Source organism: Triturus cristatus, chromosome 7 (genome assembly GCF_964204655.1).
Source record: "Triturus cristatus chromosome 7, aTriCri1.1, whole genome shotgun sequence".
Lineage (NCBI taxonomy): Eukaryota > Metazoa > Chordata > Amphibia > Caudata > Salamandridae > Triturus > Triturus cristatus.
This window is the reverse complement of record NC_140590.1, coordinates 409,136,365-409,162,991: the sequence shown is the minus strand read 5'-3', so window position 1 is coordinate 409,162,991 and position 26,627 is coordinate 409,136,365. Positions and strand designations below refer to the sequence as shown.

The 26,627-nt window shown below is 46.2% G+C and overlaps 1 protein-coding gene across 1 annotated transcript in view; it reads right to left on the bottom strand.

Annotated features, from left to right (window-relative positions):
• Positions 1-1,758: 1,758 nt before the first annotated feature.
• The window catches only part of LOC146809807 (vomeronasal type-2 receptor 26-like), a 135,249-nt gene continuing 110,380 nt past the window's right edge, over positions 1,759-26,627 (bottom strand). Inside the window, exons 4-5 of the mRNA XM_085614901.1 lie at positions 11,311-11,434; positions 1,759-2,675 (exon numbers count right to left, since the gene is read on the bottom strand). Of these exons, the coding sequence (XP_085471027.1) occupies positions 1,759-2,675; positions 11,311-11,434 (1,041 nt within the window). The remainder of the gene's footprint in view (positions 2,676-11,310; positions 11,435-26,627) is intronic.

Here is a 26,627-nt window from a genome sequence, read left to right as displayed (position 1 = left end):
ACAATTTCAGGTGCACCCCATTCATATGAAGAGTGCAAAAATAACTTGAAAAAGATACAAGACACAAGAGCTAGTAATTTATGAATCCTAGTTTATCAGTGCCAAACATGAGAATAAGGATGAACACATCAGAAGCGAGCAAGCAGAGAAGGCAGTGATTTACATGGGCACCATACAAAAACAAGAGGACAGCTGATAATGCAACTTAGCGTTAGCATTGCCTTACAGCATTTATATTGCAGTTTCTCACACCAAAGCGTAGAGTGCCTCATTAGGTAGTACACATTACACCAGTGAAGTGCAGACTCCAACTGTTAACAGGTATACAACTAATAGACTTTTATTGCGATGTCGAGCAGGTAGGATTAATTGGACAGGCTAATGAGGAAGGTATACCACTTCAAATGAAGCCAGGATATCAGCTGGTAGTAAACCTCTGCCTACATGCCTTAGTGAAAGTAGGATACAGGTTTAGACACAGGGCAGTAGAAAGATTGGCCGGCTTCCCTGTAGAGTTAGGGGAAGACAAAAAGAGGTTCTATTGCTGTTTGCAAGAACACTTGTGCTACGGAATAATCTCCCCTTTGAGTCACTATGTGTTGTGTTTTTGTAAAATGTTTGAAAGTACATATTGGAAGAGCTCTTAGAGTTGCGGATTCTAAAATGTTGTCAAAGTCCCAAAAAGGATCTGTAATTGATTGTTTCCATCCAGATGGTTGTGGGGAAAAATAGTGCTTTCTGCCTTTGGCAAAAACCTGTGCAAATCTTTCATGTGCTGCTCAGCAATAGTTTTTTACTCCTGTATAACAAGTGTGGGAAAAGTATCTACATTTGGAAGTAATATGTAGTATACGACACCCTTATATTTTTCGATCTTTTCACGCGAATATTTACAAAATTATTTTTTTTATATTGACAAGAAAAATAGCATTTTAGTGATGAAAGAGCTGGCAATACATTTGCTGGCCTTTGTATCTTATTTTACTATGTAACATTGTAGCCCGCTGTTTGCCCCCAAAATAAAGAGGTGTTCAAGGGCGCATGTTAGGTTTTATTGAATACACTCCCACATTTCCTTTTTGCTTGAAGGACCTGAATGAAAGAGCGGTTGCAACATTAGAAATTGTAACTGTTTCAAGAAGTGAAATTGAGACTGTAGGCAATGGCCAGCCACTCCTTTAACCTCCAGTGGTATTCTCCTGCAGTCCTTCTTAATTACAAGTAAACAATTTGATAAAACAATTGTCCGATCAAGACAATGGCATAGACCCGCACAGAACAAGAACAGAGTGCGCGTGATGCCCATCCGGCTCTGCCACCAGCCTGCAGTGAGACAAAACCTGGCCAAGCAAACGACAAAATGAGGGGCAACAGAAAAGAAATGTGCATCTGGGGTACAAGTTTATTGGACATTCTGTGCAGCATTAACGTCCCACATGGGCTTGATAATGTCTGATTTGTCCTTGAAGAATCAGGTTCAAGTGATGCACAGATCTGTAAAATTCTTGAACAGAGATGACTATTGGACAGTTTACTCTACAAGGAGGACCTGTCACAGTGAAAGAAGTTGAGTCACTGTTGCATAATTTCATGTTGGAGTTTGTTTTATGACTATACTCTTTACTGAAGGATGAGATGTTAATAGAGAATACATTGGTAACTATTTTGCTAATGAAGCTTAATTGTCAAAGCGTTGGTTTAATAAAATATAGGTGAACATGGAGTCTTTGAATAGGTCCTATTTTGCTGCTGTAACTGCTATGATGCCAAATCAGCTCTGCTCCTTCCTATTAAATGTTTCCGGGAGTTCATCTGAGGTCTCAGCAGAACAATATATAGCTTGGGGAAGAATATACAGCAAAGCACTCCAGTGCTGGATGAGAGGATTGCAAATATTTCCTCTGCGACCACATATTTTCCTCTTGTGCTGAGATAGGTTGGGACAAACAACAGCCACACGCTGCAGAACACCAGCATGCTGAATGTGATCAACTTCGCTTCATTGAAGCTGTCAGGCAACTTTCGCGCAAAGAAAGCAACGATGAAGCTAATGCCGGACAAAAAACCCAAGTATCCCAGGACACAGTAGAATATGATGATGGAGCTTTCATTACACTCAATAACTATCTTCCCCAATTCACTTTTCATGTTGTATTCTACAAATGGAGGACAAGTTGTCAACCACACAACACAGATGATAACCTGTGGGCAGCAGCAGAGCATAATCAGGTAGAAAGGCACCCTAGGTCTCATCCAAAGCCTCAGCCTGCTTCCAGGTCTTGTAGCACTGAATGCAATGATCACTGTGATGGTCTTGGCAAGAATGGTGGAAACACAGACTGTAAAAACAATGGCAAAAACCACTTGACGCAGCGCGCAGGTCTCTCTTTGGGGTTCACCAATAAATATCAGTGAGCAAAGGAAGCAAAGGACGAGTGCAAGCAGGAGAACGTAGCTGAGGGCCCGATTGTTGGCCCTGACGATTGGAGTATCTCGCTGATTTATAAAAATGCACAGGATAGAAAATGTGATGGTGGCAAAAGACACACAGATGGAGGCCAGGGTTGCCCCCAAGGGTTCTTCGTAGGATAGGAATTCTAGTTGTTTGACGATGCATTCTTTCTGTCCTTCGTCAGACCACTGGTGGTCCGGGCACTTTACGCACTCAGTGGCATCTAAAAGGCAACAAGACAAACACAGGCTATTCAGTGGAAGCACAAACTGTAATGTCAACATTTTCTCTATGAAATTCGTAACATTTGAAGGTCATTTTATTTGTGTAAAATAGCCTAAGTGCAGCATAAGGAAGAGTATTACTTTTTAAGTGGTATTTTAATTACAATCTATAGTGTTGAACGAGGATTACATGTTGTTAAAAAAGGGGTGCCCATGTTTAGGGTTTATTGTATTCTTCAACCTGGTTGATGTCAGAGGTGCTCAATTACCTGAAATTTGGAGCTGGTTGTAGGACAAATTGGCCATTTATACATGTAGTTCTCGTATGGAGTGACCAGAGAAGGACTCAGAGTCTGTATGGGATTACTGCAGGTACTGAAGTCCTTGATGAGGACAGGTGACAAGAAAACGTGGTTGTCAGGAGCTGGGTCTATGAGGCAGCTTAAGATGCAAGAACGTCTAAAATTATGCAATCAGAGGTCACTGCATAGGCAAGTCAAGTGAGCTGACTACTACATAAAATCATTAGCTGCATAGATAAACCCGGGTCTGCCCAGCACAGTAAGTTGGTTACCACTAAATTATGGTTGACGATGGCCTCTTTCTTCCTTGGAGGTAGGTGCACTGATTGAGGAGAATAGAATTTCCAAGTATTTGAATGAGGTCTCATGGAACTTGCACATTTGTCGTTGGTTCCTTTAGCAAGCCATCCGATTATACAATAGTTGTCATAGTTCTGTGTTTTATCTTTCTACTTCTTTCTGCATAGAGGTTCCTTCTGAAAGGCTTCATGTTGCTGTCCTTGATTTCTCCAGGTAAAATGTGTTAGAGCAGTGGCGCCTATTTGTAAGGCTGTGTGTGGTCTACCATTCAGTTTGCAAAGAGGCTGCTGATGGATTTGAATCAGATTTTCTTGCTGAAATAGAGCAGTGCTCTGGGGCTACTACCGAGTCATTCAGGAATTGGGACAGTTCTTTGATCCTCCCTGATTGCTCCTCTTGTATGATATCTTATTTTTCTATTTATTGCTAGTATTTCCTTTAGAACGCCACCCTTTCCATAATAGAGACGATGTTCATATTCTGTCATCTAAAATACTTGCAGAAAATGCTATCCAATAGCAGATAATGATCTGAAATATATTTATTCATTTATTTGTTTTTGGTGATTTCGAGGGTGCTACATGCCACAGTGTGGCTACATATTATACTACAGCAATGTCCTATCAGAAAACAAGTGCATGTAAGAGTAAGGCTACTGCTTGAGATATGGGAACAGATCTGTAGTATTAGAGCAAATAAGAGGTATAAATGCCTTGTTAACAAAACCTTTTAAAGTAAATATTTTGATTGGGAATGTTTCCTTTCTTCTTACTTCATAATATGATTAGTTCAGAAAAATGTATTTCAAATATACAGAAGGTGTCATTAGGATATACACACATAGATGTGCCCTATTTTTGCTCAGGTCACAGATGACTGGTGCTGGTGTACCAGTGTGCGGTGTCCTGTCACCACTTGGGATATTTCTTGGCTATGTGCTGCCTCCATGTCACCACACAAGCAACAACACGCTGAAATGTTGGGCCGAGGAAGTGTCCTGCTTATTGTTTATGTAATATCCCACAGCCCCAGTTCTTATCACCTGTGCAGGGCCGAGCAGCCGATATGAGCCAGTGCTCTACCTTACTCCAAGCACATGGGTTTTTTAAATAATTGCTGTTGAAATGCGTGGCATCGGATGGTTGCTCGCGAAAAAAGTTTTTTGCTGATATGCCGTAATAGGGCCACGGGCAGTAATTTTTGGGAACTGGCACTTAGTTTAGCTCCTCAAGCATTTGCCGCGTACACGAGAGGGAAAACAATCACAACATAAAGACGAAGGGCGGAAAACATGGAAAAACCGCCACAAAGGGAGACAGACAGCAGGAACCTGCAAGAACTGGGGCAAGGAATGTCTGTAAATGGACTGAAAAGGTCTGAGTTGGATTCCAGACTATGCAGTCTTAGGGTCATATTTACAAGCCCCCTGTGCTGCCGGAGGAGCATTTTGCATTCTGCAGCATGCATAGAAAGAGGAAAACACCTCTTGTGATTGTTTTTGTGCAGGAAGGTGTCCCTTTCTGCACAATAAGTATCTCATATAAAACGCAGACGCCCTTGTACCATGGTGCAAGGGTGCCTGAGTTGGCACATGGCAGCCAATTGTGCGCCAGCGCAGCAGAAAGCACAGGGATGCGACAAATCATTGTAAATATGATGCATCCCAGTGCTTTGAAAGTGACTCAGTGTGGCACAGCCTAACGGCTTGCGGTGCGGCTCTGAGTCACTCTCGTGTAGATAAGACCCTTAGTATTCAGCACGCTGGTCCCACCGCAGGCTTCTGAGAAGAGCCTGGGGCACCAGCACTTATTCTTCTACAAATTAGGCACTGCAGATATGCTTTTTAATAGAAATTCACTGGAGGACGAGATGACAATTTTCTTTGACTGTGGCACAGAGTGGTGGTAACGTCATCAGGTTTCATTAAATCTGACAGGTTTGTTTTGGAAATTACGAGATATTGCTGTTGCTGTGAGAAATGGTTTTGACATTCATTGCAGGCAGTGGCTTTATCTGTATTCGTAGTTATGTAATCTGTGATGGGCAATTTAAATGTTCAAGTTTCACCTGAAGCTGACACATTTGCTGATAAAGAGGTTGGGGTGGAAAGATCATGTTACATTCTGCTGTGGTAACATTAATCAGCCTAGGTACTATATGCTGGAAAGTTGGCTTTTCACGGCTCCAAATTCCCTTTGCACCTCGTTGTATCAAGGAGGTGTTATTGGAGGTGGATCACCGTAAACATACGCAGGTTTTCATGGAAAGTGTGCTCTACTAAGGTAGAATGACTGAACTTTTTAACATAAGCTATCACCAAGAGGAATCAGAAGCTAAAAAGGGGATTGCATTGACTTCCTCCAGAAACCGACACATTACCTTTGTGCCCCAGCGCGCTCTCTGTATTTTATGTTCTCACCAGGTGTTTGTCTATGAATAGGAATTTGTACTGGAAGGGTATGTCTCCAGCTCCAATCCTACACTGAACAGTGCGCAATTGTCTCTGTGCAATGCTGTGAGCAGCCACGGCCTGTGCAGGTAAGAGCGGTGGGGACGTCGTCCTGTTGCTACTAAGATCACTTCTGGTGCTAGCACTGCCTTCCTAAATTTCCCCCCTCCTCCTATACCTCCAAATGTGATCACCCTTCTCCTAATCAGCACCCCCAACCTCACCCCATGCCCCCCTTCTCTATCATCTCCCCTCCCCTCCTCTCCCACCCTAACCCCCACCCCCTTCTACTCCTTGGCCACACAGATACGTAGATCCGCAGACCCTTAGCAAAAGGGCCCTCTCTTTCACCCTGATGTCTGCTGAGGAAACCACAGACACAGCCGGATGGTATCGCACACCTTACCGCCCCCCCTCATCCCTATCTGCAGCCCGCACCCATTTCAGCAGCAACATACTCCTCCATCAATGATAGTGGACATGGCAGACAAGGATGCTCTCTATCAACAGCCACACCTCTCTCCCACTTACACGTTCCACCAAACACCCTGCCCACACATCCCCACACTCACATGTACATACACAGCTCCAAATTTCCAATCACTACCACCACTCTCTTGCTATGCTATACACAAGCTTGTTCTCCAGGAATACACCCACCCTCGTCCCCTAGGCTGCAGACAGGTGCCACCTAGGACATCCCCAATGGCGATCATGGGCAAGCAGATCCGTTCTCAGAGGCACGGACGCTGGCCACCTGGTAACCTATCACCCACAGAGGGATGCTGAGACACTCAGACCACACAACCTCCTTTGCATGGATATTAATGCTGCCCGGGATAGTATGTAGATGAGCAATAACCCTAGGGGCACCCAGCTCAAACACCACACATTTGCGTTCGCCCTCCCTTTTTTTAGGCAGGTATCCTTTTCCCTTTCCCTTCCTCCTTCCCAACCCCTCCCCCGACCCTTTACCTTTTCTTGTTTATTAGAAGCACATATCATCCATGTTATTATTGTATGTGGTTATTGTACCTGAGTGCAGGAAGATGACTCTCCATGCTGTGTATTCTTTATATTCTATACTAAAGAATTGCAACACAAAGCAGTGGGGCAGCGGGGCCGGGTGGGGGGGAGTTCGACAGGCGACGAGGGAAAAATAATTATTTATTGAATTTTCTTTTATGGTCGTCTGTCAAATCCCCCCAATACGGCCCACCGCTCTTACCTGCACGGGCCGCAGCTGGATGTGAGGGTGTGCATGACACACAGTAGCCGTCTCTGCACTAGCGTAGGGGATGTCTTCAGCAGCAAGCCAATCTTAGTACATTAGGCTCTGCTCTGTGCTTTCCCCTTTACGCAAAAAATGTGGATACGGTTCTCCATTGCTGAAATATAAGTATTGATGTTTTGACTTCTCAGCCATTTGTTGCTTCTTTCATTTAGTGGGTACAAGTTCGTTCATGCAGGTTTTAACAAACAAACAAATTAAGATTTAAAATTTCAGGTTTCATTTTAAGCAGCCAAATGAGTATTTCTGAGTCAACTGTCTGTGGAAGAACTTTCACTTGTTTCGCTGAGATCATTATATTATATTCTTTGGAAATGAAGTCAGTCCCAGAGACCTCTGGCAATGGCTTGAGGTTCCATAGCCTGCATTTGTGTCTAAGTCCAAGGATCGCTAAAAATGGCACAAGATACTGCATAGGAGTAGGGGCAGAGAGAGAGGGAGACAGCAGCCCACGGACTACACTGCTCTTAGCCACAGAAATAAAAACAAGCACTGGCAAAGCCAATAGGTCTCGCCAATACGAGATCTATTGGCTTTGTCAATGTTTTTTCTCCATGTTGCACATAGCCTGCACTGCCATGCAACATGGTGACAAAAGCATTAGGAAAGACAATAGATCTTATTTAGGCGAGACCAATTGGCTTTGCCAATGCTTGTTGTCTTAGCCGTCTGGGACCGCATTACACATGTAGCACATTTTTCTTCATTGCGCCAGGCTCACAAAATGAAGGAAAATGCGCCGCATTTTGGGAAATTCGCTGCCCCCAGGGCAGCCACAAACTTGTGCTGCCCTGGGGGCAGTGCATTCACATGAAATGTGGAGTGGCTGCTTTGAAGCCGCTCTGTGTTTCACTGTGCAGGTGGCAATACACCTTCACTTTTAAAGGGGAATATAGGTTCCCTTGCAGGCAGATGTAGTCAGTGACTGCACCTGCCTGCAAGGGCATGTCTGGGGGGTCCATAGGACCACATTTACCCTCTGCAGAGGGCCTCTCCTGAGGGTTTCTTTGCCTCTTGGCCCACGTCTGTAATACGGAGCATAAGCAAGGGGGGCATGCCCCCATGCAAATGAGGGAACGCCACAATAAAGTTGGGCACTTTATGTAATACGGCCCCAGATGTTTGCCCTTTGCACTTGAAGACTGCTGAACAAGAACTGTCACTTGTGCTCTCTTTACTATGATCACTGTAGTAAGAAAACTGTGTGTGCGCATACAGGCAGAAGACCCATGATCAAGCATTATAGAGAACCCAAGTGTGAAAGTCCAAGCAGAACATCTATGAATGAAAGTTTTCCTTTCATATTCCCAGAAGGTATTTCCTCTGATCCAGTGGAGCCAGAAACTACAGGACCCATAAACCAAGTGTTGGCTTTGGGAATCAGATTTTATTTGGAGATTAATGAATTAGAAAGGGGGCAATTGATGAAGTTGAGAAGCTGTAGGGATAATTGTTCATCATTTTGATTTTTAGGTGCTCATAATTCTGTGATAGTTTTCCTGACATATACCACATCCATAGGAAAGGAGAATGATCACTCTGCCGCATATCTAGCAGGGGGAAGCCTAGGAGTTTGCTTTGGATTAGTTCATGCCTCACCACCTTTGACTGACTAGTTTATCATTTAAAGCGCTGTGCTAGACATGCTCCAAGGAGAGAATCTGCCTGGAGCTGATTAGGAGAGGACAATTCACAGCTTGCTGCAGTACTGAAGAATTCATGCCTGCTTGATGGGATAGTGGAGAGGAGTTTATCCAGGTATGCATTGAAGTTCCACTACAGCATTTTGTTTCATGACTGGTCTATGGCTGACCCACAATGCTAACAGGACCTGTTAGAGAAGGCTGCTTGCTCCAGTACAATGTCTGTCCTGAAAATGGATGGTGCAGAAGACCTGAAGCTTAAGCTCTTGCCTGTATGGAAGAATTCCACTTGACTAACAGGAGCTGGACATTTCTTGTGGACCTGTAAGCAAAATAGTCCATTTTGGAATGGTGGACTGTAATTTGGAGTGGATCTTTATAGATATTCTTGCTAAGAGAAGTTACACAAAAATTACACTAGAAGACACGGGTCAAACCTGACAACAATTAGTGTGACCTCTGAGGATGAATCTTAGTTTTTTTCACTTGGAATATTTTGTGCTTTCTCAATACTACAGTGTTATTGCTTACTCAGTGTATCCCACTTATTCATGCCATTTTCCCATTACAGTTGCTAGGCTTGTCCTATTGAAGATCTTCCACTTCCAGAAAAGTTCCTAAGCCTCAAGGTGAAAACTTTCAACTCGACTAACCACCAACTTCAGTGCAAGAGAGGACATTCATAGGTGTGCTACATCGGGTGCCTAGGTCCCAACGATACTGAATTAAGTCATTTTCACTAGTTCACCTTCTTGCATTTGCTATAACAATGAATGATTTTATCCAATTGTTTCTTTTGAGTGTTTTTGTTGTGTTTCATGCTTTGGGATTTTCGTTTTACTTTTAACAAATTGCTTCCTTGATATGCACCATTTAAGTGTTTGGCTCCAGGATGCTACATGTGTTTCCCTGAATAAAGCCTTATTATGTGGGCTAAAATAGCATGGGTTTCTCACTGAAACCTATTTACCCTTTTGTATTGGATTGTTTTTACATTGTGTGAGCTCAGATTTAGCTAACATCAAGGCTGTAGCTCTTGCCTTCAAAAGTAACTGTCTGATTCTCCGCACTTTGGGCCTCATGTAGGTAGCCCAATACCGGTCGGTAACGGCCGATTTTCGGTAATTATACCGTTACCGACCGGTATTTAGGCTTTTGCAATGTAGGGGGCACATTACAGGATTCGGTAATTTACCGAATCAGTAAAATTACCGAATCGGTAATTTTACCGATTCGGTAAATACCGAATCCTGTAATGATATGTAGGGGGAGTGTGTGGGTGTCGTGTGGAGTCGGTATTTACCACCAACTAATAGTTGGTGGTAAATGAAGAATGGCTCTGTAAATGCATTTTCAAGCGCTTAGAAGTGTGCAATGTGGCAGACATACATGCCCTTAGGGCATGTATGTGTGCCACATGTGCACACATGCAGGAATCAGGGGTGCAACAGGGTGTCAATGTGACACCCTGCCCCCCTTGATTGTGCTCCCCCCATTACCGAATCGGTATTTACCGATTCGGTAATGAGGCATACCTTCCCATTGATTCAATCAATGGGAAGGTATGCCTCATTACCGAATCGGTAAATACCGATTCGGTAATTACCGAATTTCTACGATTCGGTAATTTTTACCGAATGAATACCTACATAGCATTTACCACTTCATAAATACCGAATCGGTATGATTCGGTATTTACGAAGTGGTAAATGCCAGGCCACCTACATAAGGCCCTTTGACTCAGCACATAGCTTAGGCGTGCGAGTTGCCATAAGATCTAATGTGCTCAAACCCACTTTTGTAATCTACAATCACTAGCTATTGCCCTGTGGAACATTATTGTTTTCCGTCAGCACCGGTCAGCAGATGAATAAAGGGTTACCATGGAGAAAGACGTTTACATACACTGACCCCATGAGCCACTTGTATGTCAGAATATAAAGTTAAAAAATATCAACATGCAAACATATGGGGTCCAAAATATTGATGACCTGGATATCATTAAAATAAGTTTACATTGGTAAGTATTGATTTTAAGTACCATGAAGATTCATGCACTTGTCATAGTACACATATATGTAGTTAAGTATGGTAAAGCTATACATATTACTTACACTTACAATATAGTATCAGTCCATATTCTGGTCACGATATGTTTGCATGTCGATATTGAAAACTCAGTATACTAATAGCAAACCCCTCAGCCAATGCCCAGAAGGCATGAAGCAGAATGTGAGCTATGACATGCCGATAATCAGCTTCACAAAGGTAAGACAAGGGGCCTAGCTTGAAGGGGACCCCCCAAACAAATTTATTTTTGGATTGGTAGTTGGGTCTTGGGCTCTGAGTCGGGTGCGCGCTGTCTGTGTTGTGTTTTGCAACTATTTTAGTTGGTAAATTTGAGATTCACACCCGTGAATCTCACTGACTAAGCTATGCCCCTGGGTAAGAGCTGAAATAATGTGATGTCACCAGCCCAAATATTGTTGGTATGGCCAAAGATGCTGATATTGCAGACACTTGAAACCTTTTAACACACTTCTGTATTTTTGTAATCAGACAAAGGTCTGAATATTGTTTGCCTGGTCACTGGCTGCTAAAGAACTGTATGGTATTTGTCAGCTTACATTTTTTGTGTTATAAAAGTACCTGTTTCATTTGAAATCTCACCGACCGGACATGGGATGCAGTCAAAGCAACAGGCTGGTTGTCCATGACGAGCAGCTCTTCTGTGCCCAAGGGGGCAGTTCTCAGTGCACACTGAGCGAGGCAGCTGAAAGCACAGAGGAACAACGCATCATAAATCTGGGAACCTCCGGGATGCATTATATGACTTACATTTGGTGATATTTCCATATTTTTCGTGGAATTTCTAGTTAAATAGGCATCTCTCCCATTTATAGGCGCTGGCAGTAGGGGTGCGGGGACAGGGGAGGGGGGTGCTGCAGCAGCCCCAAAAATAGTAAGATAAAAAAGAGTAAAGATGCCTTTGAATATTGTCCCAGTTGCTGGGCATTCAAAGACAAAGGTCAAACGTCAAGCTAGGTTTTCTGACTAATTGCTTCTTATTAGGAAATTGTGTTTAATTTATTTCTCTAACTGAATATTGAGAGGATTTTGTTGACTTAGGTGACCATCTTGCTGGGATACAGGAAGTGAAAGAAAAGGCTGTAGGATGTTAGTTCCGGTTTTTTTCCAACACCCAACAGTATTTAAATAACTGTAAATGAACTGAACACGTTTCAAAATATTTCAGCAATTAAGAAAGAACAAATTAAACACATTTTTTGAAATTCTGAAGTGATGCAAACAAAGATTTTAATAGGATCAACACTTAATAAGACGCTTGAGGATGCGCAAATTATAAATATTTGATGAAACTCAACTTACAGGCATTATCATTGTGCACTATATAGTTTTACCAGTAAAAGTGCACGTCTATGCAGATTTAGTGGTCATTTCAACAGACAATGTGCTGCCTGTAAGAGTAGCGTAACGCAACTCTCAACATCGCAGCCTATCACGGGAAAATTCAGCCGCGTCAACCAAGTATTCACAACGCGGCGGTAACATGCGATAGTCACCAGATAACACGTCAAATGGCTGCGCAAAAATCAACGCCACGCCATAAAAATGCAAAACACGAATGCCAAAAAAGCTGCAATAAGGCCAATCGCGATACAAAAATCCACGAAAACCAGCGGCAGCCCAGCAAATCCCAGGCATCTGGTGGGAAAATGCACCATAAAAGCAACAAAAACAACACACCAGAAAGAATCCAAAGTGCGTAGCAACATGGATGCACCCGGACCCAGTGCAGAGGCCAATGCGAACCCCACAAGCCCCACTGACCACCAGCAAGGAACAACAGGCTTGTGGAAGGCCAAGGAGAAGAGGGAGAGGAAGACGGGGTGCAGACCGCAGGAAAACAAGACCAGCATCACGGAGGTGACAGTACATTAACAGTAACTGACCCACTATCAGACTATCCAGAATGCAGACGGAGTGTCGACGTGGCCAATGGAGGAGGCCAAGAGGCGTTGGCACGATGTGGAAACCTAAACCCGGCACAAAGCCGCTGCCAACAGGAAGGCAGCAACAGTGACAGGAGGTGGGAGTCCTGCGCCACAGGAGGAGCTGGAGGAAATGGAGGCCAGTCATCAGTGTGGAGACCGTGCAAGGAGGAGGGATTCCGGACACAGCTCGATAGGACCTGACAAAACAACAACAGGGTGAGGATCTAAAAGGGACCGGGGGAACGGGGCGAGACGGGCACAATGGCACACATTCGCAATGATGTGTAGCACACTGCACAACTACAAATACCAAGGGACATGTCCCCCATCCCCGTGGCACACTGCAGCACACACTCATAGCAATCACAGCACATTCCATGACAATGTGGCACAAAGTGCAACACCGACACTGCAGAACAGGGGACATAACTGGGTCCGCCCATGCGCACAAACAGGCCAATCACATTGGACAGAGCAGGGAACTGTGAGATGCCTATGTACAGTGTAGGAGAGTAGGATCTGCTTCACATGGGTTCCCCCACTTTTTGCTGGTGTTTCACTGTTTTTCGACCTTAGTCTGGCTGTGGCCCTGATATCAGGACCCCAGCATAACTGCTTCCTCTCTAAAAGGGTACATTAGGTACATATCTAATTGGATTCTGGAGTGCCTTATAAGCCCCTAGTATATGGTATACTATGTACCTAGGGCATAGGTACCTCAGAGGCCTACCAGGGGCTGAAGCATGTATTATGCCACCCCTGGGAAGCACTCCAAAATGACGCCACAGGTCTGCTACTGCAGCCTGGGTAAGGGTGTGCTTGCACCCCTTATAGTGGTATAGGCTACCTATATCACTCCCATTGCACACACATAAAAAAAAGTCACTCCTATGGCAGGCCTTAACAATCCTGAAGGCAGAGTGCTTGGTTTTTATGTGAGAGGGTGCTCCTCCATGAACAGAGCCCCTCTGCAGCGTTCGGAGGACCTCCTCTGATGCTGTTTGTGGTGCAGCCTGACCATATACTCTTAAGTGCATTATAACCTTGCGGTAAATGTTAACTTTGGGATGGCTGCACGGAAACATGTCGTGTTTGGTGTCAAATGCTTTGGAACAGTACCCCCTTGCCAGTTCTGGCGGCGGGGGTAGCATTCCACCCTTCTAGAGAGAGAGACATGTTCACACTGGTCTAACCTGGTAGGACTTTCTACAGCCCTGGCATCACAAAATGGATGCCTCTGCCACAGACATGGGTCTGGCCTCCTGCTGTTGACCGAAACTCCGGCAGGGGAGGCCTGGAAAATAGGTTTCCTGTCCCAGGGAGGTGTAACCACCTCCCCAGACAGGCAGATGTGTATTGGGGCTGGGCGGAAGAACTCTCTGGTGCTTTGAAGTCCTGCACTGGGGGCACACTTGGTGTCCCTGTGCATAGTCCAGTTCAAACCGGTTGCAGGGGCTCCCTGCCCCTGCTCTGGCATGAAAATGGACAAAGGAAATGGGTGTAACCACCCCTCTTTCCAAACCCTCCCATATGTGGGTCCCTAGAGTATGTCCAACCCCCAAACTTAGTATAAGTATGGGAACCCAGTCCTTGCAACTTTAGATTACCATGGACGAAACTCTGCAACATATATCCTGGACCTTCGATGTTCTACTTTGACTAGAAGACTGAAGAAATCTCCCTTGGGGTCAAGGAGTGACTCCCCTGCTTGGCAGGCACCAAAGAAGCAACTGACCGGTCTGCATCGCTGAAGCTCCTGTCGGACGCCAAAGTCTTTGCATCACCAGAGGTGGATTTCCAGACTTCCCCGAGGCTACCCTGAGTCCACAGCAAAGCTGAGGTCCGTGGCTATCGTGGGTGACGTGGAACCATGACCCCTGGACACCATGAACTTTTGCAGCAACACTATCTTCCTGGACATCCTCAAAGTTGTGCTTTGAGCTTCAAGTAGATCCAGCCTTGAGCACCTCCTGCACTGAAGATCATTTGCCTCCACTCCACGAGTGACCCGTGGGCCAGTTTCAAGGGTGACCGCTCGAGGCTCCTTTGCGATCGCTAGTCCATTGGCTAGTAGGTCTCCACAAAGGCAACTCCTCTTCTAATTGGGCTTTACGGGTTGCTCCAGATGTGCCCCAACTTACCTTTGCTGGGTGAGTCCCCCAGACTTTGCTGGTCTGCACCGCAGTCCTTTCTCTGATTTCCAGTGACTTACCGTTGCCAAGGCTTGTTGGGTCCAATCTGGTCGCCGACACCGCAGCACTTGACAAACTTTGTGGGACAGCTCGAATCCAGCTCCTGGTCATCATCGGTGCCTCCTGGACCTCGTGGCTGAAGAGTCAAGACACCCGTCAACTCACCTGAAGCACCCGACATCTGTGGGCATTGGTCTATCGTGCCCTCAGTCACTTGTAAGTGACCCAGACTCTGTCCCCTCTGCTTTCAGGTTCCTTCCATCCTAGATCCAGGCTTGGATCTCTTCGGACACTTCTCTTCATGGCAGCAGCACTTCTTCGACAGCTTCCATTGAAATCAACGACGCAACCCGATACCAAAAGACACCTATGCACCCGGCTTCCCTGGGTGAGGTAACACGAGTACTCCGGTGCTCCCGTGGGTGCTAACCCTAGAACTTCCTAAGTCCAAAAGGGTTTGGTCCTGATTCGATTCTAAGTGTCCGTAATCTTTAATTTTCCAACCGCAACATTGCCTATAGAAGATAACGTGAACCCGCGGTTGTGTTTACACACTGCACACATCCTCCGTGGGTCCCCTGTGTCACTACCTTGGGTGGTTCCTTGGGGTCCCAGCGATTCTACAGGCTCTAGGCCTTGTGTCTAGTTCAGTCGTGGTTCTTAAACCACTTTATTGGTATATGGTTTGGTACGCCCCTGGGGCCCAAACGTGTATTTGTGCTATTACTGTTGATTGCTAACTTGTAAATCTTTAAATCTCTGAACGGCAAAACCCCCAAATGTATCAACAGCCTGATTAACAGATATATCCCAAACCGGAACCTGAGATCCACCCACATGCACCTCCTGGCAACACCCTCCTTTAAACAGAAACGATTTGGCGGCTCCAGGTTCACCACATTGGGTCCTAGGTACTGGAACTCTATGCCCCTAGAGATCAAATCCTGGACAGATCTCACGACCTTCCGCAAACTGCAAAAAACATAGCTCTTTAAACAGGTGTTCGAGTAATCACTTGATTCATCTCACTACCCATCACCTACCCAAGCAGCGCCAAGAAACCAATCCGGTGTACGTCCGCTATATAAGTCAGATATAACATAACATAACATAACAAGTACTTCGAACTCCAGTCTCATAAAGAGACTAGAGGGGTGTGTTTTATCTTAAAACATATATTTTAAATATATATCTGGTGTGGTTGTCCTTTCATTTGATCATTCAAGAGATTATAGACTAGTAAAACAAGCTGCTTTACATTCCTTCAAGACTTAGCCTGAAGGCTGCTCTCCATAGCTATCCCCAAGGATAGCTTTCAATAAAGATTGTCTTTAACCTATTCACCATAAAGGGTTGTTTGGGCTGATACAAGGTGCCCACTATAATTAGTGGTACAGAAGGGAGTAGTCACAGTGGAGAAATTTTGCAATTTATCAGAACACACATATGTAGTGATTAGACATGAGTTAAGACAACACCAAACAATTAAATGCGATGAATCAATGTTATTTAATCAATTAGGCTACGGTTGTCACAAGGATCAAAGGTTCAAAAAGACAGACTGAATTGCACAATCAAAATTCTTGATCAAGACAGGTGCATGCAAGGTGATAAGTGAGGAGTTAGGGGTCAGTGCAGGTGAGGTGCAAGTGAAAGGTAGTGCATCTCTATACATCCACATAAAATTCATGAAACCTATCCGGCCAGGTTTCTGGCAAAAACATTAAATGTAACAACATAAACAGTAGATGCAGTTATAGTATCACTGTCATCCAGGTTTGAGATAAAAGGAAAAGAAATGTCGACGTTTCGACCCCTATGGGGACCAGCAAACTGTGAGTCTTGGAAGTGGGGTCTTCTTCAGGACCAGAGGGTAAAAGAGTAGCACCGGCGTCAGCAGTAGAACGTTCGTTAGCTGTCAGATGTCTCGACGCTTCCCTTGAGCCACAGGTTACTTCTGAACCTTCTGTGCCGCGCTACTAATCAGCCTACCCTAGTTACTGTCTACATATGGTAATTCTCCATGGAGCACCACAGGCCCATTCTCTCATCTCCCAGCATGAAGTTCTACTGCTGATGCCGGTGCTACTATTAAGAAGACCCCACTTCCAAGACTCACAGTTTGCTGGTCCCCACAGTGATACTATAACTGCATCTGCTGTTTATGTTGTTACATTTAATGTATTTGCCAGAAACCTGGCCGGATAGGTTTCATGAATTTTATGTGGATGTACATAGATGCACTACCTTTCCCTTGCACCTCACCTGCAATGACCCCCAACTCCTCACTTATCACCTTGTATGCACCTGTCTTGATCAAGAATTTTGATTGTGCAATTCAGTCTGTCTTTTTGAACCTTTGATCCTTGTGACAACCGTAGCCTAATTGATTAAATAACAGTGATTCATCGCATTTAATTGTTTGGTGTTGTCTTAACTCATGTCTAATTACTACATATGTGTGTTCTGATAAATTGCAAATTTTCTCCACTTTGATTACTCCCTTCTGTACCACTATTTACCCGAGTCCAGTGGTCAATCGGGTTACCCCATTGATATACAACTCACTATAATTAGTGGGCAGCATATATCAGGCAAACTTCTCACATTGGTGTGCAGCATGTGGGATTCCAGCTTGCTATTGTTTTACCAGATAATCTCAATTGAATTGATCAACTGAAAACCACTAAAGGTACCTTAGGTACATATAATATCAAGTTTAGTATACAGCAAGTTCTACTGAACTTAGAGTTGTGTGTTAAGGGATAGCACACCCATTCTACAACTCATGAGAGTTTAGTAGGCCACACCAGTGTAGGTAGTGCAATACACCACACCACATTAGTAATGTCTAATCAGCCAGGAACCAGTGGGTCCCTGCCAGAAGCCAGTTAGCTTCTCCCCTATAGATATGAGGATCTCTCCTTTGCACACCTTAGGGCCATATGTTCCATTAGGAAGCTGAAGACAGGCAAAAGCCCAACCACCCAGCATCTCATTAAGATACTCAAGCTGGATGATCTCCCAGGACCTAGTGGTTCTGGTGGGGTAGGCAGAGTGGGTGGGGCAGCAGCTGAGGGTGGGCCTAGGGGTGGAAACTCCCCTGACCCTAACTCTAATGCTGACCAGACTGATGACAATGATCAGGATCTGGTGAACCCAGCTCCCCTGGATGAGGATGAGGAGGATGACAACAATGTTCCCCTCTTTGTTCCTCCAGGAAGAGTTGAAAGTAGGGCTAGAAGGGATAGGTCTCTCTCAAGGGGATCTGTCCAGTCTAACTCCTCTATAGGGACCTCTGTCTCTTCTCACAGAGGGAGGGAATCCTCCCAGGAGAGGTGAGAGAGACTGCTGAAGTATGAGCAAGATAAATTCAACCTCAGAAAGTAGCAGATGGCCCTAGATAGGGCAGCCAGAGAGCTCTACAGACCTAGTAAAAAGGAGGGACTAGAGTCCCTTGGTGGTCCCTAGAGATAGGGAGAGGTCTTATGACCATAGAAACAGAAGTAAGATTGTCCCTCCCTACCAGAGTGGGGATGCCATCCACAAACGGATAACTGCCTTGGAGAGGGCCTGTAAAGTACAGAAGGTCCCTACAGGTCAGTGGGCAGCAATCTTATGGCTCTCATTTGCAGACAAAGGTAGAGATAAGCTCCTCAATGTAAGAGAAGAGGATGCTGATGATTACCAGGTGTTGAAAAGTGCACTAATAGATGGGTTTGGCCTAACCACTGAGCAATACAGGTTAAAGTTCAGAGATACCCAAAAAGCACAAAATCAAGACTGGGTTGACTTTGTTGACTGTGCTGCTAAGGCTCTGGAAGGCTGATTACTGGGCAGTAAAGTGTGTGACTTCATAGGATTGTACAATCTGATAATGAGGGAGCAGATTCTTAATAACTGTCAAAATCAGGTAGACTCTGATCTGACCTCTCCCCAAGAATTGGGAAAGAAGGCAGACAAATGGGCCAGAACCAGGGTGAGGCAGAAGGTACAGAACCAAGGTGGTGACCCAAAGAAGCAGGATTCTAAGAACTCTGACAAGGGTGGGGACAAGGGTAAAGACCAGAAGTCTTCTCAAGGGCCCCAAAAATCTTCTTCTAATGTGGAGTCACAGTCAAACAAGGGAAAAGGCCAAAAGAAACCTTGGTGCAAAATCTGTAAACAGATAACTCACTGGACCAGTGACTGCACAAAGTCCAAAGAATCTACTCCAGCCACCATTGCCCCTAAGGCAACTGTTCCCCCTAGTACAGCTACAATAGGTGGTGGCAATGTCCAGAATAAGGGTGTAGTAGGGTTGACCCTGGGTTCTGAGATGAACTCTGGCCTAGTCAGAGTTCCAACTCAGGCTGTGCTTGTCTGTGATGGGGGCATGGATATGTCCCCCTTTGTGAGTCCCAGTAACCTGGGCAAATACAGACAACAGCCTTTGATAAATGGAGTAGAGGCTTGGGCATTCAGGGACATAGGAGCAAGTGTCACAATGGTGACAAAAGATCTTGTGGATCCTGGGCAGATTACACTTGGTGACACGTACCAAGTGACCAATGCTAGCAATGTCAGAACAGACCATTCTCTGGCAGTTGTTAACTTCTCCTGGGGAGGGGTAACTAGCCATAAGAAGGTTGTGGTAAGTGCAGACCTACCAGTACAGTGCTTGCTTGGCAATGATCTAGAGACTTCAGCTTGGGCTGAAGTGGAGCTCAGGACACATACAGAAATGTTAGGGATCCCTGCTCATGTGTTTGCTGTGACTAGGTCACAGACCAAAATGTCTAAAGCTGGACAGTCCCTGGATTCTGGAATAATGGACCAGGTACCTCACAATAGGAGGAGCAGTAGGGTTAAGGCAGAGCCTTCCCACCTGACTCAGAATACTGATCAGTCTCCTCAGGGAGATGATCTTGAGCCTGAAGAAGGAACTGTCCCAGAGGAGCTTGAAACTGACCAGGTTGACTTCTTGGGGACAGGGGGCCCTTCCAGGTCTGATCTGAGCCAGAAGCAGAAAACCTGCCCCTCTCTTGAACCCCTCAGAAAGAAAGCTGCTGATGAGGCCGCTGGGAATGCTAGTGGCACCCATAAAGTTTATTGGGATGATGGACTCCTTTACTCAGAGAGCAGAGACCCCAAGCCTGGTGCATCCAGGAGGTCGGTTGTACCTCTGAAGTTTAGGGGCTTCCTATTTACACTAGCCCATGATATTCCCCTAGCAGGACACCTGGGCCAGAACAAGACTTGGGACAGAATTGTCCCTCACTTTCACTGGCCCCACATGTCTGAAGACACTAAGGAGTTTTGTTGCTCCTGTGTGACCTGCCAAGCCAGTGGCAAAGCAGGTGGCACTACAAAGGCCCCCCTGATACCACTACCTGTGGTGGGGGTGCCCTTTGAAAGGGTAGGGATAGACATTGTTGGTCCCATGGATCCCCAAACAGCATCTGGGCACAGATTTATACTGGTGGTAGTGGATCATCGCACCAGGTACCCAGAAGCAATTCCCCTAAGGACCACTACAGCACCTGTAGTGGCAAGAACTCTCCTGAGTGTATTCTCAAGAGTAGGCTTTCCTAAGGAGGTAGTATCTGACAGGGGTGCAAACTTCATGTCTAGTTACTTGACTGCTATGTGGAAGGAGTGTGGAGTGAACTACAAGTTCACCACACCCTATCACCCACAATGCAATGGTTTATTTGAAAGATTCAACAAAACCTTGAAGGGCATGATTAAAGGACTCCCAGAGAAGCTTAGGCGAAAGTGGGACCTACTGTTGCCCTGCCTTTTATTTGAATACAGGGAGGTGCCTCAAAAGGGGGTTGGCTACAGCCCTTTTGAAATTTTGCTTGGTCAGCCTGTCAGGGGTCCATTGTGTTAGGTGAAGGAAGGATGGGAGTTACCTCTCAAGCCCTCAAAGCAAGACATAGTGGACTATGTACTTGGTCTCCGCTCCAGGATGGCTGAGTACATGAAAAAGGCCAACAAAAACCTTGAGGCTAGCCAGGAACTGCAAAAAGCCTGGCATGACCAAAAGGCTGTACTGACTGTTTACCAGCCAGGACAGAAAGTGTGGGTGTTGGAGCCTGTGGCCCCAGCAGCCCTCCAGGACAAATGGAGTGGCCCCCATACAATAGTTGAACAGAAAGGGGAGGTTACCTACTTGGTAGACCTTGGAACCCCTAGGAGTCCCCACAGGGTACTTCATGTCAACAGACTTAAACCATATGTTGACAGGGCAGACATGGGCTTGCTCATGGCTACTGATGAAGGACAGGAGGAAGAGAGTGACCCACACCCTGACCTGCTTTCTCAGAACCCTGATGATGGGTCAGTTGATGGTGTAGCCTTGGCAGGCAGCCTCACTGCCCAGCAGCAAACTGACTGCATAAACCTTCTCAGCCAGTTCAGACATATGTTTTCTCTGACTCCAAGTCAGACCAACTGGTGCACTCATGAAGTGGACACTGGGGACGGTCTGCCTGTGAAGAATAAGATCTACAGGCAACCTGACCATGTCAGGGACTGTATAAGGACAGAGGTCCAAAAGATGTTGGATTCGGGTGTGATTGAACCCTCAGTTAGCCCTTGGGCTAGTCCAGTAGTCCTGGTACCTAAACCTCACACCACAGATGGCAAGAGAGAAATGAGGTTTTGTGTAGACTACAGGGGTCTTAATGTAGTCACTAGGACTGATGCCCATCCCATCCCCAGGGCAGATGAGCTAATAGATACTTTGGCCTCAGCCAAGTTTCTAAGCACATTTGACCTGACAGCTGGCTACTGGCAGATCTGACTAGCTGATGATGCAAAGCCAAAGACAGCATTTTCTACCCCTATTTGGCACTATCAGTTTGTGGTAATGCCCTTTGGTTTGAAGAATGCACCTACCACTTTCCAAAGGTTGGTGAATCAAGTCCTTACAGGCCTGGAAGACTTTAGTGCAGCATATCTAGATGATATTGCTGTCTTTATCTCCACCAGGGAGGATCACCTGGTCCACCTGAGGAATGTTTTGGAGGCCCTGCAAAAGGCAGGCCTAACTATCGAGGCTACTAAATGCCAGATAGGGCAGAGTCAGGTTGTGTACCTGGGCCACCTTGTAGATGCAGGACAGGTTCAACCATTGCAGAGCAAAATCCAGACCATAATGGAATGGATTGCTCCAACTACCCAGACTCAGGTGAGAGCCCTCTTAGGCCTGACTGGGTACTATAGGAGATTTGTCAAAGGGTATGCATCAATAGGGACACCCCTGAATGACTTAACTTCCAAAAAGATGCCCAAAAAGGTTCAGTGGACAGCTAGCTGTCAAAAGGCATTTGATGACCTGAAGCAGGCCATGTGCACTGCACGCATTCTGCAGAGTCCTGACTACTCCAAGAAGTTCATTGTCCAAACAGATGCATCTGAATTGGGGGTAGGAGCTGTACTTTCACAAGTGAATGATGAAGGTCAGGATCAGCCAGTAGCTTTTATAAGCAGAAGGCTGACCCCTAGAGAGAAACGTTGGTCAGCCATTGAGAGGGAGGCCTTTGCTGTGGTTTGGGCTCTGAAGAAGTTGAGGCCATACTTGTTTGGTACTCACTTCCTTGTTAAGACAGACCATAAGCCCCTCTTATGGCTAAAACAAATGAAGGGTGAAAACCCCAAACTACTTAGGTGGTCCATTTCCCTACTGGGGATGGACTTTACAGTGGAACATAGACCTGGGAGTAACCATGCCAATGCAGATGGACTCTCTAGGTATTTCCACTTAGAACATGAAGACTCAACTGGTCAAGGTTATTTTAATGTCCCAGCGTTTGGGGGGGGGGTTGTGTTGGAGAGTAGGATCTGCTTCACATGGGTACCCCCTCTTTTTGCTGGTGTTTCACTGTTTTTCGACCTTAGTCTGGCGGTGGCCCTGCTAATCAGGACCCCAGCCTAGCTGCTTCCTCTCTAAAATGGTTTCCATGTACATTAGGTACACACCTAATTGGATTCTGGAGTGCCTTATAAGACCCTAGTATATGGTATACTAGGTACCTAGGGCATAGGTACCTCAGAGGCCTACCAGGGGCTGAAGCATGTATTATGCCACCCCTGGGAAGCACTCCAAAATGACAACACAGGTCTGCTACTGCAGCCTGGGTAAGGGTGTGCTTGCACCCCTTACAGTGGTATAGGCTACCTATATCACTACCATTGCACACACATATAAAACCTATGAGTCACTCCTACGGCAGGCCTTAACAATCCTGAAGGCAGAGTGCTTGGTTTTTTGTGAGAGGGTGCCCCTGCATGAACGGAGCCCCTCTGCAGGGTTCGGAGTACCTCCTCTGATGCTGTTTGTGGTGCAGCCTGACCATATACTCTTAAGTGCATTATAACCTTGCGGTAAATGCTAACTTTGGGATGGCTGCACGGAAACATGTCGTGTTTGGTGTCAAATGTCTTGGAATACTACCCCCCCGCCAGTTCTGGCAGCGGGGGTAGCATTCCACCCTTCTAGAGGGAGAAACATGTTCACACTGGTCTAACCTGGTAGGACTTTCTACAGCCCTGGCATCACAAAATGAATGCCTCTGCCACAGACACGGGTCTGGCCTCCTGCTGCTGACCGAAACTTCAGAATGGGAGCTCTGGACAATAGGTTTCCTGTCCCAGGGAGGTGTAACCAACTCCCCAGACAGGCAGATGTGTATTGGGGCTGGGCGGGAGCACTCTCTGGTGCTTTGAAGTCCTGCACTGGGGGCACACTTGGTGTCCCTGTGCATAGTCCAGTTCAAACCGGTTGCAGGGGCTACCTGCCCCTGCTCTGGCGTGAAACTGGACAAAGGAAATGGGTGTAACCACCCCTCTTTCCAAACCCTCCCATAGGTGGGTCCCTAGAGTATGTCCAACCCCCAAACTTAGTATAAGTATGGGAACTCAGTCCTTGCGACTTTAAATTACCCTGGACGAAACTCTGCAACATGTATCCTGGACCTTCGATGTTCTACTAAAACTAGAAGACTGAAGAAATCTCCCTTGGGGTCACGGAGTGACTCCCCTGCTTGGCAGGTGTAGGATAGTAGGATCTGTACTTATGTTGCCCCCACTTTTTTCTGATGTTTACACTGGTTTATGGCTATAGTCTGGCTGGGACCCTGCTAATCAGGGCCCCAGCCTCTCTGTTCTCTCTAAACAAACTTGGAGTGCATATTAGATGCACTAGTGATTGGATACTGTGGTACCTTATGAGCCCCTAGTATATGGTACCTTAGGTACCAAGGGCATAGGTACTTCACAGGCCTACCAGGGGCTGAAGCATTTATTATGCCACCCCTGGGAAGCAGACTAAATCTGACACCACAGGACTGCCACTGCAGCCTGGGTGAGGTAGTGTTAGCACGCCTCACTGAGATATAGGTTCCCTATATCTCTCCTTACACACACATATAAACCTATCAGTCACCCCTAAGGCAGGCCCTATCAATCCTGAGGGCAGGGTGATTGGTGTCCATGTGGGGGGTGCCTCTGCCTGAGCAGGGCCCCTTTGCAGCTCTCAGAGTCCATTCTCTGTGGCTGTTTTTGGATGCGGTTAAAACATATACTCTAAAGTGCATTATAATCTCGCGGTAAATGCTAACTCTGGGATGGCTGCATCAAAACATGTTGTATTTGGTGTCAAACGCTTTGGAATCATACCCCCACACCTGTAACTGGTGTGGGAGTATGATCTCACCCTTCTAGAGTGATAGACATGTACCCACTGTGGAAACATGGTAGAATCCTAAAGAGCCCTGGCATCACAAAATGGATGCCACCAGTCACAGACACTGGGCTACCCTCCTGCTGCTGACCGAAACTCGCAGTGGAGGAGGCCCAACAATAGGCATCCTGTCACAGGGAGGTGTAACCACCTCCCAGACAGGGTTTAGAGTAATGGGGCTGGGTGGGTGCACTCCTAGAGTGCTTTGAAGTCCTGCACTGGGGGAGCAGTATGCTCCTCTGTACATATGCCAGCTCAAACCGGTTCAGGGGCTCCCTGCCCCTGCTCTGGCGTGAAACTGGACAAAGGGAAGTGGGTGTAGCCACCCACTCCCCTGACCCTCCCATAGGAGGGGTCATAGAGCTAGTCCCTCCCTTCCTTTTAGTATAAGTTAAGAACCCTTGCCATTGCAAACTAGATATCCCTGGATGACGCTCTGAAGAAGAATCCTGGACCTTCGATGTCCCACTACCTCTGGAAGACTGAAGAATGTCCCTTGGAGTCAAGGAGTGACTTCCCTGCTTGGCACACACCAAAACTTTTAATCAACAGTCGCAAACTTTCCCGCTCCCGCCGGAGTCCGAAGTCCCTGCAGCCCTGGAAGTGGATTTCCTGACTTCACCAAGGCCATCGTGAGTCCCCAGCGAAGCTGAGGCAAGTGGACTCCACGAGTGACGAGGAACTGCAATACCTGGGTATCAGGCACTATCTTCGAGTGCAACCCCTTCACAGCATTCTATGAACTTGTGCATTGGACCACTTGTGGTCCAGACCTCCAGCAGGATTTCCTTTGAAGATCAGAGACCTACCTCATCCCAAGTGACCGTGGGCTCCTGGTGAGTGAATCCTCCTGAGGCGTCTTTGCGATCCCTTGCCGGCTGGCTTGTGGGTCCCCAGAAGACTTTTCTACAGAACCAAAGGGCTCCCCTAGTTGCTCCATACCTGCCCTGACTTACCTTTGCTGGGTGAGTCTTTCAGACCTTGCTGGTCTGCACCGCTGACTTTTTACACTTTCCATGAGACTTGCTGTTGCCAAGGCTTGTTGGCTCCAATCTGGTTGCCGACACAGCAGTAAGCTGCAGACTTTGTGAGTCACACCAAATCCAGCTCCTGGTTGTCATCGACACCTCCTGGACCTCGTGGCTGACGAGTCAAGACACCCGTGATCGCCTGAAATCACCTGACGACTGTGGGCATCCAGCTTCCATGCCCCGGGTCACTGCCAAGTGACTTTGAACACTGTCCCCTCTGCTTTCAGGTCTTCTTTCTTCTGAATCCAGCCTTGGATTACACCGGACACTTCTCCTGTTTTCACAAGCAGCAAGTCTTCTTTGGCTCCCATTGAAAACGACGCCGCGACCCAACACCAAAAGACACCTATGCACCCGGCTTCCCTGGGTGAGGTAACTACTGCACTACAGTGCTCCTGTGTGTGTTGGCTCTAGAACTACTTACCCTGTAAGTGACTTGCTTGTAGACTCTCCCGAAGTATTCTAAAACTTTAAAATTCCAACCGCGACTTGCTCCATTGAAGTCTATTGGGATCCGCGGCTGTGTTTTCATACTGCATGCGTCTCCCGTGGGTTATTTACTTACCTGCCTTGGGTGCATTAGTGAGGCCCCGGTGCTTCTGAAGGCTCTAGGCCTTATCTCTTCTCAAGTCGATATTCCTAAACCTCTTTTTTAGTGTATGGTCTGGTACGCCACTAGGACCCAGCCATATTTGTGCTTAACTTGTTGTGAAACGTTGATTTGTGCATATGTTCCTGACTTCTAATCTCATAAAGAGATAAGTAGAGTGTGTCTAGTAATAAACACATATATATTTTATATATATACCTGTGTGGTGTCCTTTCATTTAGTGATTCAAGAGATTATAAGGTAAAACAAGCTGCTTTACATTCCTCTAAAGACTTAGCCTGAAGGCTGCTCTTCACAGCTACCACCAGGATAGCTTTCTTTAAAAGGTTTTCTTAAACCTATCTGCCATAAGAGTCGAATTGTACTGGTGCAAGGTGGCCACTTTAA